Below are 15,681 nucleotides of genomic sequence, written 5' to 3'. Positions count from 1 at the left end.
AAAAACAGAAGCAGAGAAACTTGAGACTCTGATAGAGTCCGACCGGCGACTCTGCGAATTCTCAGGTCGGCGGATCCAACTCTCAACTCTAACACTGCACTGTAAGCACTCACAAAATATGCTTTTCCCTAATTTTCATTTTCTTCTTTTAATCTTTTTCTTTTTTATTTTTGCTCTTCGGCCTTCTTATGATTAATCTTTGTTTCTCTTGATATATTTTGAACTGTTCTGTCAAATAGATTTTTTGCGTTTGATTCCCGAGAAAAGGGAAGAAATGGAAAAGAAATTATATGAAAGCTTGAGTCTCTTGGCTTAAGCTTTCAATATTATAGTTTTCTTTTGTTTTCTTTTATTTTCTCGCTTTTTAAAATTTTTTTTTTTCTGCTTCCAAACGCAGCTTAATGTAATATAAACAAAAAAATAAAGTTGGCTTGACAAATTTTTAACCTCCGATGTGGTCTTGCTTGTTTGATTTTTCATGTGTATATTTATAGAGGCTAATTATTATCTCAATTTAGAATCGTGTTCTAATGCAAAATCATTTTCAGTATATATATATATATATATATATATATATATATATATAGATAACATTTTCAATGATATTAGTATTAGAGAAAGATAAGTTTGTGGGTTTATTTGAAGTATAGCTGTGCATGTCATGAATGTTGAAGGTGTCATGGAAACTTTATGATAATTTTTGGTGTTAAAGTGTAACTTACACTAATTAGCTCAACTTAATTTAGTTTTGCTCATTGGCTGTAGAAACAAATCATTATAGAACTTGCATTTTTTTTTTGATAAGTAATCGCAAGTTCAATAAAAAGCGCAAAAGCGCAACCCAAACTAATAAGATGCATACAAGAGAGACACCTAACTAGAAGAAGAGGAGAGATTTAGAAAATACAGCAGCTTAATGATAAAGTGTCTTAAGGAAAAAAGCATTTAATTCCACTGATGCTACCTCACGGTCCTCAAAGTTCCGATAATTTTTTTCTCTCCAAAGACACCAAATTAAGCCACATGATGGTCTAGGGCATCATTTCCTAAAAGGATTACCAACTTCCATAATTTAAACATAATAAACTAAAAATAGAGGTATCGGAGTACCAATTTCATTTCTTGCTATTAGTGCAACCAAGAGTAGTATCATTGGCTTATTGGATAGATTATACATTTGCACTTGAATCCCTTTTTTGGTGTTCAATTTTGATTTGAAAAATGCTATTTTTTGGAGTGCCCCATTTCAGATCTATCCAGAAAGATGTGGTAGGGAGTATTTAGAAAGTAAGAAGTGAATGCTTTTTTTTGGATGAAAGGGAAGGTGAATAGTTGCATCATCGTTAGACTCTTTATAGGGAAATTCCTGGATGTATGACAGTGCTTCTACTCAGAATCCGAAGAAAGAAAGGGTTTTGGAGGGGGGGATGTGGGGGTGGGGTTGGGGTTGCCTGCGGGAGGGTGGGGAGGGGGTGCTGTGGGTGGAAATAAAGTATGACAGTATTGGTGGCTTTTGAGTTTAAGCTAGTGCATGGACCCATAAAAAAGTTTATGTTATTGCATTGTGTGATGTAAGAAACTGTCCAGACATACATACATATGTAGATTGGCAAATTGGAAGTGCCATTTAAGCGGAGCTCATTGGCAAGAAATTGTAGAATAATATTAAAAAAGGTAGATGGGATTTAAAGATGCTGCCTTGACCATTGCAGATATTTATGGATTTTGGCATCAAATGGGCTATGAGATTTCCTCTGAACAGTGAGAAAAAGTGTAGTGTCAGTGATGATATAGAGCTACTATTATTTGTTTTGGTCATCTTGTGAACTGCAGATCTGAAGGTATTTCAAAACTCAAGTTTGCCCTTTTCTGCAAGGGAAAATCTTGTCCAAGCCCTCTTGCAATGAGTTTTTTTCTTTTATCTCAGACAATTAGGCACCAAAGTTGACAAATTGTGTGTGCCTGTGGTTATTTTTCTCACATAGAATGCGTAACTTTATTCTTTTCATTTTTTATTTCTTGGTTATTTTCCCAGGATTTATGATCTTATTAACAGAAAGAGGAGCACTAAGATGAATAGAATGAGGGATTCTGTAGAATACCACATGAGAGGAGGTATAAAGGGGTAAAAACATGGGTGACGCTTTATCATTATAGTAGACTTTAATGTTTGGCCTATATGCATCATTCCTAGTTCATATGTTCAAGTCTTGGGGAGCATTGCCCTATAGTCCATATTGAAAAAGGGAAGTAAACAATCTGGATGGTTAGCCAATAGCAGAAAAGGAATATGTAGCCGTGCTTTGCTGAGAGATCTGTAGCCTGGTTGCTCTCTTGATAAGTATGCTACCATATGGTGTAAAGAAGTGTCTGCAGATTTCAGGAGTTGGTAACACAAAAGCATCCACCGTAACAAAGCGTGAATTTTTGGCAAATGACACTGATATCACACAATACTGATATACCCATATGGCTAATACTGATATACCCATATGGCTAATACTGATATCACACAAAAAACTATAGTGCAGCATATTAGGGATATGCTAATAAATGAAATGTACATAAATTATTTTCTGTTTATACAATTTTCAATATTTTGATATGTGTAACTAAGTACCTCAGAATTTTAAAAGGATATATAAAAAGGAGAACAAATATTCTGGCATAACAAGTTTAACATCTCATACAAATTACATTCTCGCTAGTACTACATTTTCCCCTTTTAACTTATTTGCATGCTAACCGCATCTTTTTTGCATGTACAAACCATAATCAAAATGCAAAAACAATATTATGTGTGGCTAGCCGTGTTCACCAGTATGCTACACATGACAAGTCATGTAGCACCTGTATCCTATGTGTTTCCAGCTGTGTCTCCTTAATACAAAATTTTATTCTTGTTACATAGGACACTTTTTGGACATGTCGGTGCATCTCGGTGCTCCAAGTACCCAGCATGCCATGCTTCCTCCGAAGCAGGGTGCTTCATAGCTTCTAACTGATTTATGCTGATATCAGCAACTAATGGAAGTCCATCATGCAGGGTCCATATTTTGGCTGCGATACTGGACCCAAGACCTATATTACGCATAAACCCACAAACCCCTTTCCTCCATAATCAATCCTCAAGCACCCCTTATCTCATGCTTTTTCATAACAGAACCATCAATGTGGAGTTTAGACCACCCTGAAGATGGTGGGTGCCCTAAATATGATGGTAGGTACTGTAATTATTGTTCTATACCTGACTCAACTTTTACATTCTCCCTGGAAGTTTTTTTTAGAGTGTTTCTCTCTTTCATTTGCGCAAAATAACTATGTGTTTGAATTTTGACCAGTTTCCAAAAAGCCATTTTGAACTTCCTGGTGTCCATTCGAGCCACTAATTTTAAGTTTCTCATGCTCTAGGAATCAGTGCGAGGTCCTTAGGGAATTTCTAATTATCAGAAAGCCCAAATGTCCTGCATGCCCCTGCTCTGTAATATGTATATAGTGTTTAATCCCCTGCTGTATCTGATTGCTTTTTGGTCTTCTGCTATTTTATTTTATGCAGTAGTCATGGCGCATAAAAGTACATTGCCCAAAAGCAAGTTTAATGGGACCCGAATGATACCAATTTATGTACACCATGATTCACCTTACAAATTAAGGCATTAGGTTGATGATTATATTCTCAATATTGATATTCTGGGGTTAATAGCCTGATGTATTACCAAAAACTGATAAGGTTCTTCACATCTTACAGAACTATGTATTCTATGATTCTCCCTTAATTTATAAATGGCCTATCATCTCTGTTGTATGTTTAGTTTACTTTTCAGATAATACTTCACTTATAGTTGCGATTTGATATTGTATTGCAGATGGAAGAACCCTCCCTTAACAATAAGGAAGTGCCTGATGATGAATGCAATGAGATTCAAAAAGAAGAAGATGGTGTAATGACAGAATTAGATTATCAAAATGGCCTCTCTGAAGGAAGGAAGGAATTCGTTGCACCTGCTGTTGGAATGGAGTTTGAGTCATATGATGATGCTTACAATTATTATAATTGCTATGCAAAGGAAGTGGGGTTTCGTGTTAGAGTGAAGAATTCATGGTTCAAGCGTAATAGCAGAGAGAAGTATGGTGCTGTACTTTGTTGCAGCAGCCAGGGTTTCAAAAGAATCAAAGATGTAAATCGATTAAGGAAGGAAACAAGAACTGGTTGCCCTGCGATGATAAGAATGAGGTTAGTTGACTCCAAAAGGTGGAGGGTACTAGAAGTTACACTTGAACACAACCATTTGTTAGGGACTAAGATCTACAAATCAATTAAGAAGATGGGTGGTGGAATTAAAAGGAAGACAGAGTCGAATTGCGATGCAGAAGTACGAACAATCAAGTTGTACCGAGCACTTGTGATTGATGCAGGGGGGAATGGGGGCTCGAATGCTAATGCAAGAGAAGTAGGGAATTTTACTGATCATCCCAGTCAGCTGAATCTGAAAAAGGGTGACACACAAGCCATTTATAACTATCTCTGCCGTATGCAATTGGCTAATCCAAACTTCTTTTACTTGATGGATCTCAATGATGAAGGGCGTTTGAGGAATGTGTTCTGGGTTGATGGTAGGTCTAGGGCTGCATGTGGTTATTTTGGCGATGTTATTTACTTTGACAACACATATTTGTCAAACAAATATGAGATTCCTCTTGTGGCATTTGTTGGAATTAATCACCATGGCCAGTCGGTGTTGCTCGGTTGTGGCCTACTTGCAGGGGAGATGACAGAATCTTATATTTGGTTGTTCAAAGCCTGGCTTACATGTATGTCAGGACGCCCTCCACAAACTATTATTACTGATAGGTGCAAGGCTCTGCAGAGTGCAGTTGCAGAGGTGTTTCCAAGATCTCATCATTGTTTTGGTTTGTCACACATTATGAAAAGAGTTCCTGAAAAACTTGGAGGATTACGTAACTATGATGCAATCAGGAAATCAATGGTTAAAGCAGTTTATGAAACTTTGAAGGTCATTGAATTTGAAGCTGCATGGGGATTTATGATCCAGCGCTTTGGAGTTGGTGATCATGAGTGGCTTCGATCTTTGTATGAAGATCGAGTTAGGTGGGCACCCATTTATCTGAAAGACACATTTTTTGCCGGAATGTCTGCTGCACGTCCAGGTGAGACCTTGAATCCTTTTTTCGATAGATACGTGCATAAACAGACTCCTTTGAAAGAATTTCTCGATAAGTATGAATTAGCTCTTCATAAGAAACACAAGGAAGAAGTCCTTGCAGATATTGAGTCAAGAAGCTCAAGCCCCACACTGAAAACAAGATGTTCTTTTGAGTTGCAGCTCTCAAAAGTGTACACAAGAGAAATATTCAAGAAGTTCCAATATGAAGTGGAAGAGATGTATTCTTGTTTTAGCACAACACAGTTACACGTTGATGGGCCAATCATAATATTCTTGGTCAAGGAGCGTGTTTTGGGTGAGGGAAATAGGAGGGAGATCAGGGATTATGAAGTTCTGTACAATAGAACAGCTGGTGAGGTTCGTTGCATTTGCAGTTGCTTTAGCTTTTATGGGTACCTGTGCCGGCATGCGTTGTGTGTGCTTAATTTCAACGGGGTGGAGGAGGTCCCTCCTAAGTACATTCTGTCACGATGGAAAAAGGATTACAAGCGGTTATATATTCCGGATCTTGGCTCTGGTAATGCAACTGACCGTTTGCAATGGTTTAATCAATTATACAGGAGTGCCTTGCAAGTTGTGGACGAAGGGGTGATCTCTCTAGATCATTACAAGGTGGCATTGCAAGCTTTTGAGGAATCATTGAATAGGGTTCATGATGTAGAAGGCAGGCAGGCATTGCAAGCTTTTGAGGAGTCATTGAATTTGGTTCATGATGTAGAAAGCAGACGTGAATAACTTGCATTGTGATGATGGTCCATGATAGCTTTCACTACATTTGTTGTCTTATTTTTATTCCCTCTCGGGTTGTTTCAATCTCTTCTTCGTGCAGAATGTCCATAACATATATAGAATATAGATAGGCGATGTGAGGTCCACTTGTATGTTGCTTATTCTTCTTCGTCTTACTTTAAATTGTTCTTATTTTTTCAAAATTTCGGATTATATTACCTGTTCTACCTTCCTCTATGGGCAAGTAACTTTGTGTATAGCTTGTTTCTGGGATAATGTAGGCTTCTCCTGTCCCAGACTCGTTTCTGGAATTTGATGTATATATTGATTGACCCCTTCTGTAATCTTTTATTTCTGTTAATATAATCCTCATGTTTTGAATCTTAAATTTTCCACTCGAATGTTAATAATTTGGCTGCATTTTTTTTTTTTGGGGTCTGAAAATTTTGACTACACTGGCCAATTTTTGGTTATAAATGCATCAGTCCCTTTTGAAATTGTAAATGCATTGTTTATATGATGCAGATATTTAGGTTAACTTTGTTTATTTTTCGATATTTGGTTAGAATATAAAATACTGATAAAAAAAAAAAAAATTGTATTTTTAGGTCAATAACAAATTTGACACTTTAGGGTGAAAAATATTTTCTATAGTCTGTTTCTTCTTTTCTCCCGTACTTCTCTTTCAATCCCCTTTTCTCTATCTGCGGATCTTTTGGCGGTGGAACTTGGCGTGCAGGACGGAACTAGAATTTAGATGTAGAGGGACAAAATTAAATTTTTTGAAGGGGGGGGGGGGAAGAAATGTGATTTTAAAAGAATTATAAAGGTATTTAGAAAAAAAAAAAAAAAAAAATTGGGGCTTAGGGCCTTAGAGCATTCCCAATAGCTACGTGATCATTTTCCTTAAGTTTAAAGATCCAAAATACTTTTTACTTTTCTATTCAAATACGCATCATAATTGTTTCTCTTTATAGTTCCCTATAATATTAAAATATTATTTATTTTACTTTTGTTTTGTTTTTATATTCTTTTATTTTGCATAAAAAAAATGTGAGAGGAGAGAGAATATTATTTTATGATTATAATAAACCATGTGGATTGGTACAGTTGAACCCAATGTATTGGGTATTGGGTTCAACTGTAGCAATTATAATGTATATGGAAGATATATGGATGCGAGCGAGCTCGGGATCGGCTCGTATAAGCTCGGCTCGTGTTCAATTCGATTATTAAATGAAACGCTTCGTGAACATAAATCATGACTCGAATATTAAACGAAGCAAGTTCGACTCGACTCGGTTAGACTCGTGAGCAAGCTCATATAAACTCGTGTGTGTGTATATATATATATATATAAGTAACACATAATTAATTATAAATCTCATAATTATTAAAATCTTAAAATTTCATTTATATTTAAGCGTTAGAAAATGAAAATTCTAAACCCTTCATGATCAAAGAGAGAGAGAGAGAGATCAATTCTTAAAAAGACCCTGATTCAATTAGAGCAAACCTGATGCAGATTGCATAGCTGTCGGTTTGTTTTATTTTCTAAATCGACTTTATGTTGTTATTTTATTAGGGTTAGGGTTTTGAAAGTTTTTATTTTGTTATTTTATTAGGTTTAGGGTTTTGAGGGTATTTATGTCATATTTTATTAGGTTTAGGGTTTTGAACTATAAATATATGCTTGTAGCCTCTATAGTAAATCAATTGTTGTTTGTTATCGATTTTGGTGAATAAGAATTATTCATAGGTGAATTTTCTTCATATTTTTCCTTGAAATCATAGATAGCCTCTATATTTTGAGAAAAATTTTTAGGTTATTGATAGACTCAAGATCTAGAATTATTTATCTGTTGCTTATTGATGTTCTTCACCGCAGCCCACTAAGTCACGCTGCATTAGTTGGTATTAGAGCTCAATTACTTTCAATGAATGGGGAGGAGCAACTGCTTTACAGACATGAACGAGGTGCACGTGCGCACGAAGGCAGCACGTAAGGAGCAATCGGCGATTCGTTTGCGGCACACAGAGGAGAGGTTTGGTGGTCTAACTATGAGGAAGAAGGGGCGTCTGTGCACCCAACACGGGGTCCCTATCGATCACTTGACCGATATGGATGGCCAGAGCGTTTGTCATCATCAACCAAGATTGCGGTACGTGGGAGCGAAAGACAAATTTATCGTTGATGGTGAACCTATCAATCCTTATGCGGGGTGCAGAGTGCGGAATGAATTTCCAACAGCACAAGCCCATGCTATATCAAGGGACGCAGGCGTTAAGCTTGACACCCAAAAAGAAAAGATAGAAAAGTCTGGAAAAAAGAGGGCGCCTAGGGAGGTGACGGAGATGGCGAATCAATCGGCGATTTGTTGGCAACGCATGAAGGATGATGTGGAGATACTGTGGAAACAAATAGAGGCTTTAACGACCCGAGTTAACAACATGGGTGGCCCTAAAGTTCGTCACCATAAAAAAACTCCACGCTTTGTGGATGCAGATAATGTGGTTGTCGCTCGTAGGGCGCAATTTCAACGACGGAGGGCATGGATTAAGACGGAGATGCCGCGACAGGCCAACTTGACCATTATTCGCGAGCCTCAAATCCATAAACCAAATCCATATTCTGTGGAGGAGGAATGAGAATTTGTGGATGAAGAGTTTCAGGAATCTGAATTCATTGATGAAGAGTTCAGACATGAAGATATTGAAGATCCTTTGCAGGGATTCGTGGATTGGAGTTCTCCACCAACCTATGATGATGAGCCCGAAGAAGATGACTTATAGGAAGAGGAAAGACCCACGGAGGAGCACAAAGAAGATAGGGTTTTTCCCATGTTTGGCGGTCTCTATCTCAAAGAAGACGACCCATTGGAAGAGGAAGAACCCACGGTTGACATTGGCGATTGTGAACAGGTTGCAGGCCTTCCAGGTGAATTACCTAATTTTAGTGATGAATAATTAAGTTATGTTGATTTCTTTGGTGTAGACGATATCTTATCCGATTCTCATAACAATGATTGTGTGAGTTTTATGTGGATGAAGAAAATTATATGCTCACAAGGGAAACAATGGTTGACCCGTTCTTGAGTATTTTCATGGCACATGGAAGGGAAAAAGAGCGAGAGAAGTACGGTAAATCTAAAGTATTGCCAAGTGGTGTGTGGGGCCGTCACGACAACCGTTAAGGTATTCCGATGATGAGGAGCATCGCGCTTATTATGAGGTGTTGTCTTGTTTTAATCTTGAGGAAAGGTGAGTGGAACGAGTTGATAGGGCATCCGAAGAACCATGGAAAGAACTAGTCGAATTCGAGGACGAATTCTCTCAAACAAGGGGAGAATGATGCAGATTGTGTAGCCATCAGTTTGTTTTATTTTCTAAACCAACTTTATGTTGTTATTTTATTAGGGTTAGGGTTTTGGGAGTCTTTATTTCATTATTTTATTAGGTTTATGGTTTTGGGGGTATTTATGTCATATTTTATTAGGTTTTGGGTTTTGGACTATAAATATATGCTTATAGCCTCCATAGCAAATCAGTTTATGTTGATTATTGATTTTGTTGAATAAGAAACCTCAGAGTTGAATGTTTTTCTTTCTTTTCCTTTAAAACCTAAAGAGTATCTAGCTTTTGTCAAGAAGATTTCTTTTATCATTGATAGAATCAAGATCAAGTATTTATTCGCTGCTTATTAATGTTCTTCGCTACAGCCCACTAAGTCACGCTGCATCAAGACCCAAACGAAAGGAAAAAAAATCAAGCAGAAATTATTGAGGGAGATTGCGAAAGACAGAAACTATTGAAGAATCAAACAGACCCAAACATTATCACTACCTGTTTGGTGAACGAGAGTAAGAAAGTGAGAAATGAGAGTTCAAGTGGAAGATGCGCTATGACTGGTGAGGGAGATTGAGAGAGAGATGTTGAAAAAAATATTTTTTTGTAGGGGCGTTGTCCCAATGTAGTCTAAATACAACTTGTTAACTTGTCCCATATTACTAAGAAAACATCAATCCCCATGTTTGCTTATCTATAAAAAGATGCATATCCTCTCTCTTTGAAATATAAGAGCCAGCTTGTGAGCTAGTTCGGCTCGATTTATTATGAGCTCAAGTTCAATTTTTTTGGCTCGCCCTTAAGTTCGGCTTGAGCTCGAGCTCGAGTAAAATTTAAACGAGCCAAGCTTGAATAAGGAAAGCTTGCTCAATCTCGGCTCATTTACACCTCAAGCTGTAGGTGAATTTTTGTGATTTTTTTGAGATTTTCCTTATGTATTGGGAAGGGAAGCAGCTTTAGTTACCCCTATCGGTGTGGTTCAACAATTTTGGGTTGATTTTTTAGTTACAATGAAAATTAATGTTAAAATAATTTTTTGAGTAAATCAACGTTAATATGAGAAAGGATTTCATTTATGGACTTTAGCTAACAAAACATAGTTAAAATTGTTTTTGTAAAATATTAATAAACAATTAAAAATCAAACCCCTATCGGTGTGGTTCAACAATTTTGGGTTGATTTTTTAGTTACAATGAAAATTAATGTTAAAATAATTTTTTGAGTAAATCAACGTTAATATGAGAAAGGATTTCATTTATGGACTTTAGCTAACAAAACATAGTTAAAATTGTTTTTGTAAAATATTAATAAACAATTAAAAATCAAAACACTTAAAATTGTGTTTGATTTTATATTTAAGCTATGATTTTCTGAGCTTTTGCTGTGTGGTTTCGCCTTTAAAAAAAAAAAAAAAAAAAAAAAAATTAGATCATTTAAAAAAGAAAAACAAAAAATAAAAAACATTTCCATTATTCTTCTATCTTATAAAATATTGTTTTTTTGGGTCAGTCATCCTTAAACTTAAACTTAAAAGCTCTCTCACTCCGGCGCACAAAATCTCCGGCCACGCGAGGTGAAAATCGTTGGGTTTGGTCATATCTCTCTCTCAGATCCGGAAAGGCTCTCTCTCTCCTCCACTGACGGTAAGTGGTCCCTTTCTCCTCCAGCGGTTGGGTTTTAGGTTAATTTTTCTCTGTTATTCCATTATGAGAGAGAACTCCGTACCCCTTTCATTCTCGTATTCTTTTTATGTGTGTGTGCGTTTTTTTTTAATCAATGTTTGGGTTTTAGTTTCTCGGCAAATTTGGTTGTGGGTGTGGTTAATTCGCGAGATTGTTAGGCATAATGATGAGAGATTTCGATCGATAGTTTATGTGATGAACTAATTACCTCCTACTAATACTGAATGCCTGATAATAAATCTTTTATTATTATTATTATCGTGAGATTGTCATTCTTGTTTTTGGTCAAGAATCTATTCAATCCCACAATGGTTGAGTAGTTGCCAGAAATTGCCGTTGTTGGATTTATCATGGAATCATTTGGGTGGAACCATTCCATTTTGGTTTGGATTTGGAATCTCCTTTTTACTTGGATTTGTCAAATAACTCTTTCAAAGGGGAGATACCATAGAGCTTGACCCTTCTACAGACCTCATAAGTGGGAATATCTAACTTGAAGAGCCTGTTTCAAGCTTTCAGCTTTCAATAGTTAGATAAGGTGGGCAAAGCTTGAGAGCACATTCCACCTTGTAACCCACGCGCCCTGCCTGCGCTGCGAACTGCACTCTCATCTCCTCTGGCGGCTCTCCGGCGAGATCTGTGACCAGGTAAATCAAGAGACCAATAAAATTCAAGCCAACTGTATTGTTCAAATTTCCGTTTCTTTCCCGAGAATATTTATGAGTCTTTTATTTTTTTTTTTGATTTGGTGTCTGGGTTTTGACAGCGCAGCTCAGCTCAACTCAACTAAGCTAAGCCGAATTCTTATTGTATTAGGCTCCATTCGTTGAGGTTCGAGGCTCTTTCCTCCTCCTATTTATTTATTTGTTATTTTTGTTTCTCAGAAAGCAACGTTTTTGGTTGTGTAGAAACTAGAAAGTGGAGGAAAGTTGAATCGTCTTGTTCTTTCTGGTCATAAGCAATGTAAGACAGTCCCTAAAAATTCAAATTTCAAATAAACAGTTTGGAATGTTTATTTGTTTTACTTCATTGAATGTCCACGATTGGAAAGAATTGCTATATGCAACAAAGCTAATACTAGAGAATGAAATTATTGTAGTTCAATTTTTGTTCTTCAATACTAGAGAGTGGAGAATGAAGTTCAGATGAATTCATATTGAAAAATTGTGGCTTTATATGGACAAGATAATCGTTGAGGCTTAGTTTTTCAACTAGGTTTTTGTTTCGATCTTAAGTGTCTCACATAACTTATGTACAAGCTTAACTATGTGTATATAAACTATTGGTTACCCTTCCCTTGCAATCTGGTTTTTAAGAGTGAATTATACCCAAAATTTGTATCATTTGGTATTAAAGCCAGCCATCATGTCGAATATGGTGGTTGGCTCTCATACCAAATGATATAAATTTTGGGTAGAACTCATTCTTTAAAACTGGCTTGTAAGGGTAAGGTGCTTAAGAACTTATATACATATGGTTAAGATTGTAATTAAGCCATTTGAGACACTTGGGATCATAACAATTTTGCTGGGGGTATTGGGTAAGAGTTTTTGCTCAAAAAGAAAAGGGGTTTGGTTCCAAATGGAGAAGACCAAAAAGAAAACTCATTTTATAACTCAACCCTAAGAATAATGGTTGAGAATGTAACTAAATAAACGAGCGAAAGTTGACAATTAAGATGGAGGATGTAATGTTATTTGTTTTAATATACTTGAGATGGTTTGTGATTGATAAGATCAATTTATTTAAGTACTGCGACAGAGCATAATTTCTTGACACCATTTGTATAGTGAAATTTGATGTTATCTGTCAGTGCATTGTATTGGTGACTGTTTAAGATACCACCATGCATCAAGTTGCAATTGCTTGACCTCAAAAGTAGAGGTATAGTTATTAAAAGTATACCCAATGCTGATGAGCTCATTAAAATAATAGTCGGACCAAAATTTAACTTCTGAAGTGTCCTTAAATCTTAGTGAATTTATCCATGGAGAATAAAATGTGGAGTCCTGTAAAAGATCTTGATTGTGCAACTCTCTCTTGATTCTAATTTTCTTTTCCTTTTTTTTTTTTGTCAATTTTTTGTTGTTGTTGTTGTTTCCATTGTTACTACAAGTACTAGGACTGTTGTTGTTGTTTGTTCTGCTATGCATCTATTTACGGTTCTGTGATTTCTCCTCTTCTAGATGGATGAAGTTTCTCTCAACAGTGAGCCAGTTGGTGATGATGATGCCGATGAATTTGAGATAGAAGGAGACTGGACAATGACAGAATATGTTGGTCAAAATGGCATAATTGAAGGAGAGAATCCTCTTCCTCCTGCAGTTGGAATGGAGTTTGAGTCTTACGAGGATGTATATTACTATTACAATTGTTATGCCAAGGAACAGGGATTTGGGGTTAGAGTAAGCAACACATGGTATAGAAAGAGTAAGGAAAGATACAGAGGAAAACTTAGCTGCAGCAGTGCAGGTTTTAAAAAGAAAAGTGAAGCAAACCGCCCAAGGCCAGAAACAAGAACTGGTTGTCCAGCAATGATAAAATTTAGATTGATGGACTCCAAAAGGTGGAGAATTATTGAAGTTGAGCTTGAGCACAACCACTTGATTAGCCCTAAAAGTGGAAAATTTTATAAATCTCATAAGCACCTGGGTCTTGGAACCAAAAGAACGTTGCAGTTAGATGGCAATGAAGAAGTACAAAAAATTAGGCTGTTTCGGACAGTGGTTATTGATGCTGAGGATAATGGAACCGTAGATGTTGATGAAGGAGAATTTGGGAATAATGTTGACTACTGCAATCAATTGAAGCTTAAAGAAGGAGATGCTCAAGCATTTCTTCAGTACTTCTGCTGCGCGCAACTGATGGATCCAAACTTCTTCTATGTGGTAGATCTCAATGAGAAGGGATGCTTGAGGAATTTGTTTTGGACAGATGCAAGAGCCAGGGTTGCATATGGCTATTTTGGTGATGTAGTTACAATTGACACTACATGTTTGACAAAAAAATATGAAGTTCCCTTGGTGTCTTTTGTTGGAGTAAATCACCATGGACAATCCCTGCTGTTAGGTTGTGGTTTACTTGCTGGTGAGACTACTGAATCATATACATGGTTGTTTAGGGCATGGCTTACGGGTATGTTAGGACGCCCTCCACAAGCTATTATTACTGACCAATGTGCAACCTTACAAACTGCTGTTGCTGATGTTTTCCCAAGAGCTTCCCACTGTCTGTGCTTATCAAATATCATGCAAAAAGTTCCTGAGAAACTGGGAGGATTGTTGGAATACGAAGCAATTAAAGCAGCATTGAGTAGAGCAGTTTATTACTCGCTGAAGGCTGAGGAATTCGAAGCAGCTTGGGAAGACATGATGCTGCGTCACGGACTGAGGGAACATAAATGGCTTCAAGCATTATATGAAGATCGGAAACGGTGGGTTCCAGTTTATTTGAAGGAGATATTCTTGGCTGGAATATTTCCCACCCAACCAAGCGATGTTGTATCTTCATTCTTTGAAGGATATCTTGACAAACAAACTAATTTGAAAGAATTTTTAGACAAGTATGATCAGGCTCTGCAGACACAACATCAGCTTGAAGCCTTGGCAGATATGGATTCAAGAAACTCAAGCTATATGCTAAAATCAAGAAGTTATTTTGAATTGCAGCTCTCAAAATTGTACACGAATGACATATTAAGGATGTTTGAGAGAGAGGTGGAGGGAATGTACTCTTGTTTTAGCACCAGACAAGTAAATGGTGATGGACCAATCTTCACGTACATTGTGAAGGAACAAATTGAAGTGGAGGGAAACAGGAGGGAAACAAGGGATTTCGAGGTGGTGTATAATGCACCTGAAATGGAGATCCTTTGTGTTTGTGGGTTATTCAACTTTAAAGGTTATTTATGCAGGCATGCACTGTCTCTCCTGAACCAAAATGGCATGGAGGAGATACCAGCTCAGTACATTCTTTCAAGGTGGAGAAAGGATATTACACGAAGTTATGTTGTTGATCACAGCTCCAACGGTATTGATGCTAATAACCCAGTTCATAGGTATGATCATCTCTACAAATGTGTTGTTCAGGTTGTGGAGGAAGGGAGGAAATCACAAGAACGTTACAAGGTTGCAGTGCAAGCGTTGGATGAGATATTAAACAAGCTTCATCTTGTAGAGGATCAGCCGGTGTAGTTTATGTAACTTGTAGTAGACGTTTGTACATATTAATGTAATTTTTTATCTCTTTCACTTTTCATTTTATTATTCACTCTGAGGAAACATTTAAACAAGTCCACAATCTGCCACACATATTTCCTTTTCTTCTTTAAGAATTTTAAAGTTGGAGTTTCTTAAATGATTCTTAAAATTAAGGAGGTTTTCTTAGTCAACCGAAAATGTTTTAAGATTTTCGATTGTACTAGATACCGAGAAATAAAGAAATCCTATTTCAAAAAAGAGTTTACGTCGACAAAAACGGATGTAAATAAAAATATTACAACTTTTGTGTCACCTTCTCTTCTGTGCCTTTGGAAATGGATCCCACTTTAGTTTGATGTGTGGTGCTTTTGGGTAGTGACTAGCTAATATAAGAAAAGTTGAGTTTTAAGTTAAAATTTGGAGAAATTTTGGCTAGTTCACTAAGGCTTTGTTTGTTTAGTGTTAAATGTTTTCCGTCGAAAATATTTTCAACAAAATTATGTTTTGGTGTTTGGATTGTACTGAAAATGAGTGATAGTG

The 15,681-nt window shown here is 36.7% G+C and overlaps 1 protein-coding gene and 1 pseudogene across 4 annotated transcripts; both read left to right on the top strand.

The window, feature by feature from the left end:
* LOC132187996 (protein FAR1-RELATED SEQUENCE 6) lies at positions 1–6,291 on the top strand. Its single transcript, XM_088517422.1, has 3 exons — positions 1–101; positions 3,047–3,220; positions 3,867–6,291. The coding sequence occupies exons 2-3, from the start codon at positions 3,197–3,199 to the stop codon at positions 5,919–5,921; spliced, it is 2,079 nt and encodes a 692-aa protein (XP_088373548.1). The 5' UTR covers positions 1–101; positions 3,047–3,196; the 3' UTR covers positions 5,922–6,291.
* Positions 6,292–10,774: 4,483 nt separating this feature from the next.
* On the top strand, positions 10,775–15,233 carry LOC148585015 (protein FAR1-RELATED SEQUENCE 6 pseudogene; annotated as a pseudogene). Of its 3 annotated transcripts, XR_015912664.1 has the most exons (5): positions 10,775–10,903; positions 11,462–11,589; positions 11,709–11,773; positions 11,858–11,905; positions 13,129–15,233. The product of XR_015912664.1 is annotated as a protein FAR1-RELATED SEQUENCE 6 pseudogene, transcript variant X2 (transcript). The 3 variants fall into 3 exon arrangements; XR_015912665.1 differs by lacking the exon at positions 11,858–11,905 and having other exon boundaries at positions 11,714–11,773; XR_015912663.1 differs by lacking the exon at positions 11,858–11,905.
* The last annotated feature ends 448 nt before the right edge of the window (positions 15,234–15,681 follow it).

The sequence above is a fragment of the Corylus avellana genome, chromosome 6 (assembly GCF_965113065.1).
Source record: "Corylus avellana chromosome 6, dhCorAvel1.hap1.2, whole genome shotgun sequence".
In the NCBI taxonomy this organism is placed as follows: domain Eukaryota; kingdom Viridiplantae; phylum Streptophyta; class Magnoliopsida; order Fagales; family Betulaceae; genus Corylus; species Corylus avellana.
This window is presented reverse-complemented; position numbering and strand designations above follow the sequence as displayed.

Bases quoted from the DNA above. Each gene is read 5' to 3' on its own strand.
- LOC132187996 (XM_088517422.1), top strand. From the start codon at position 3,197: ATGGTGGGTGCCCTAAATATGATG. The intron at 3,221-3,866 runs GTAGGTACTGTA...ATTGTATTGCAG, and splicing joins TGGGTGCCCTAAATATGATG to ATGGAAGAACCCTCCCTTAA.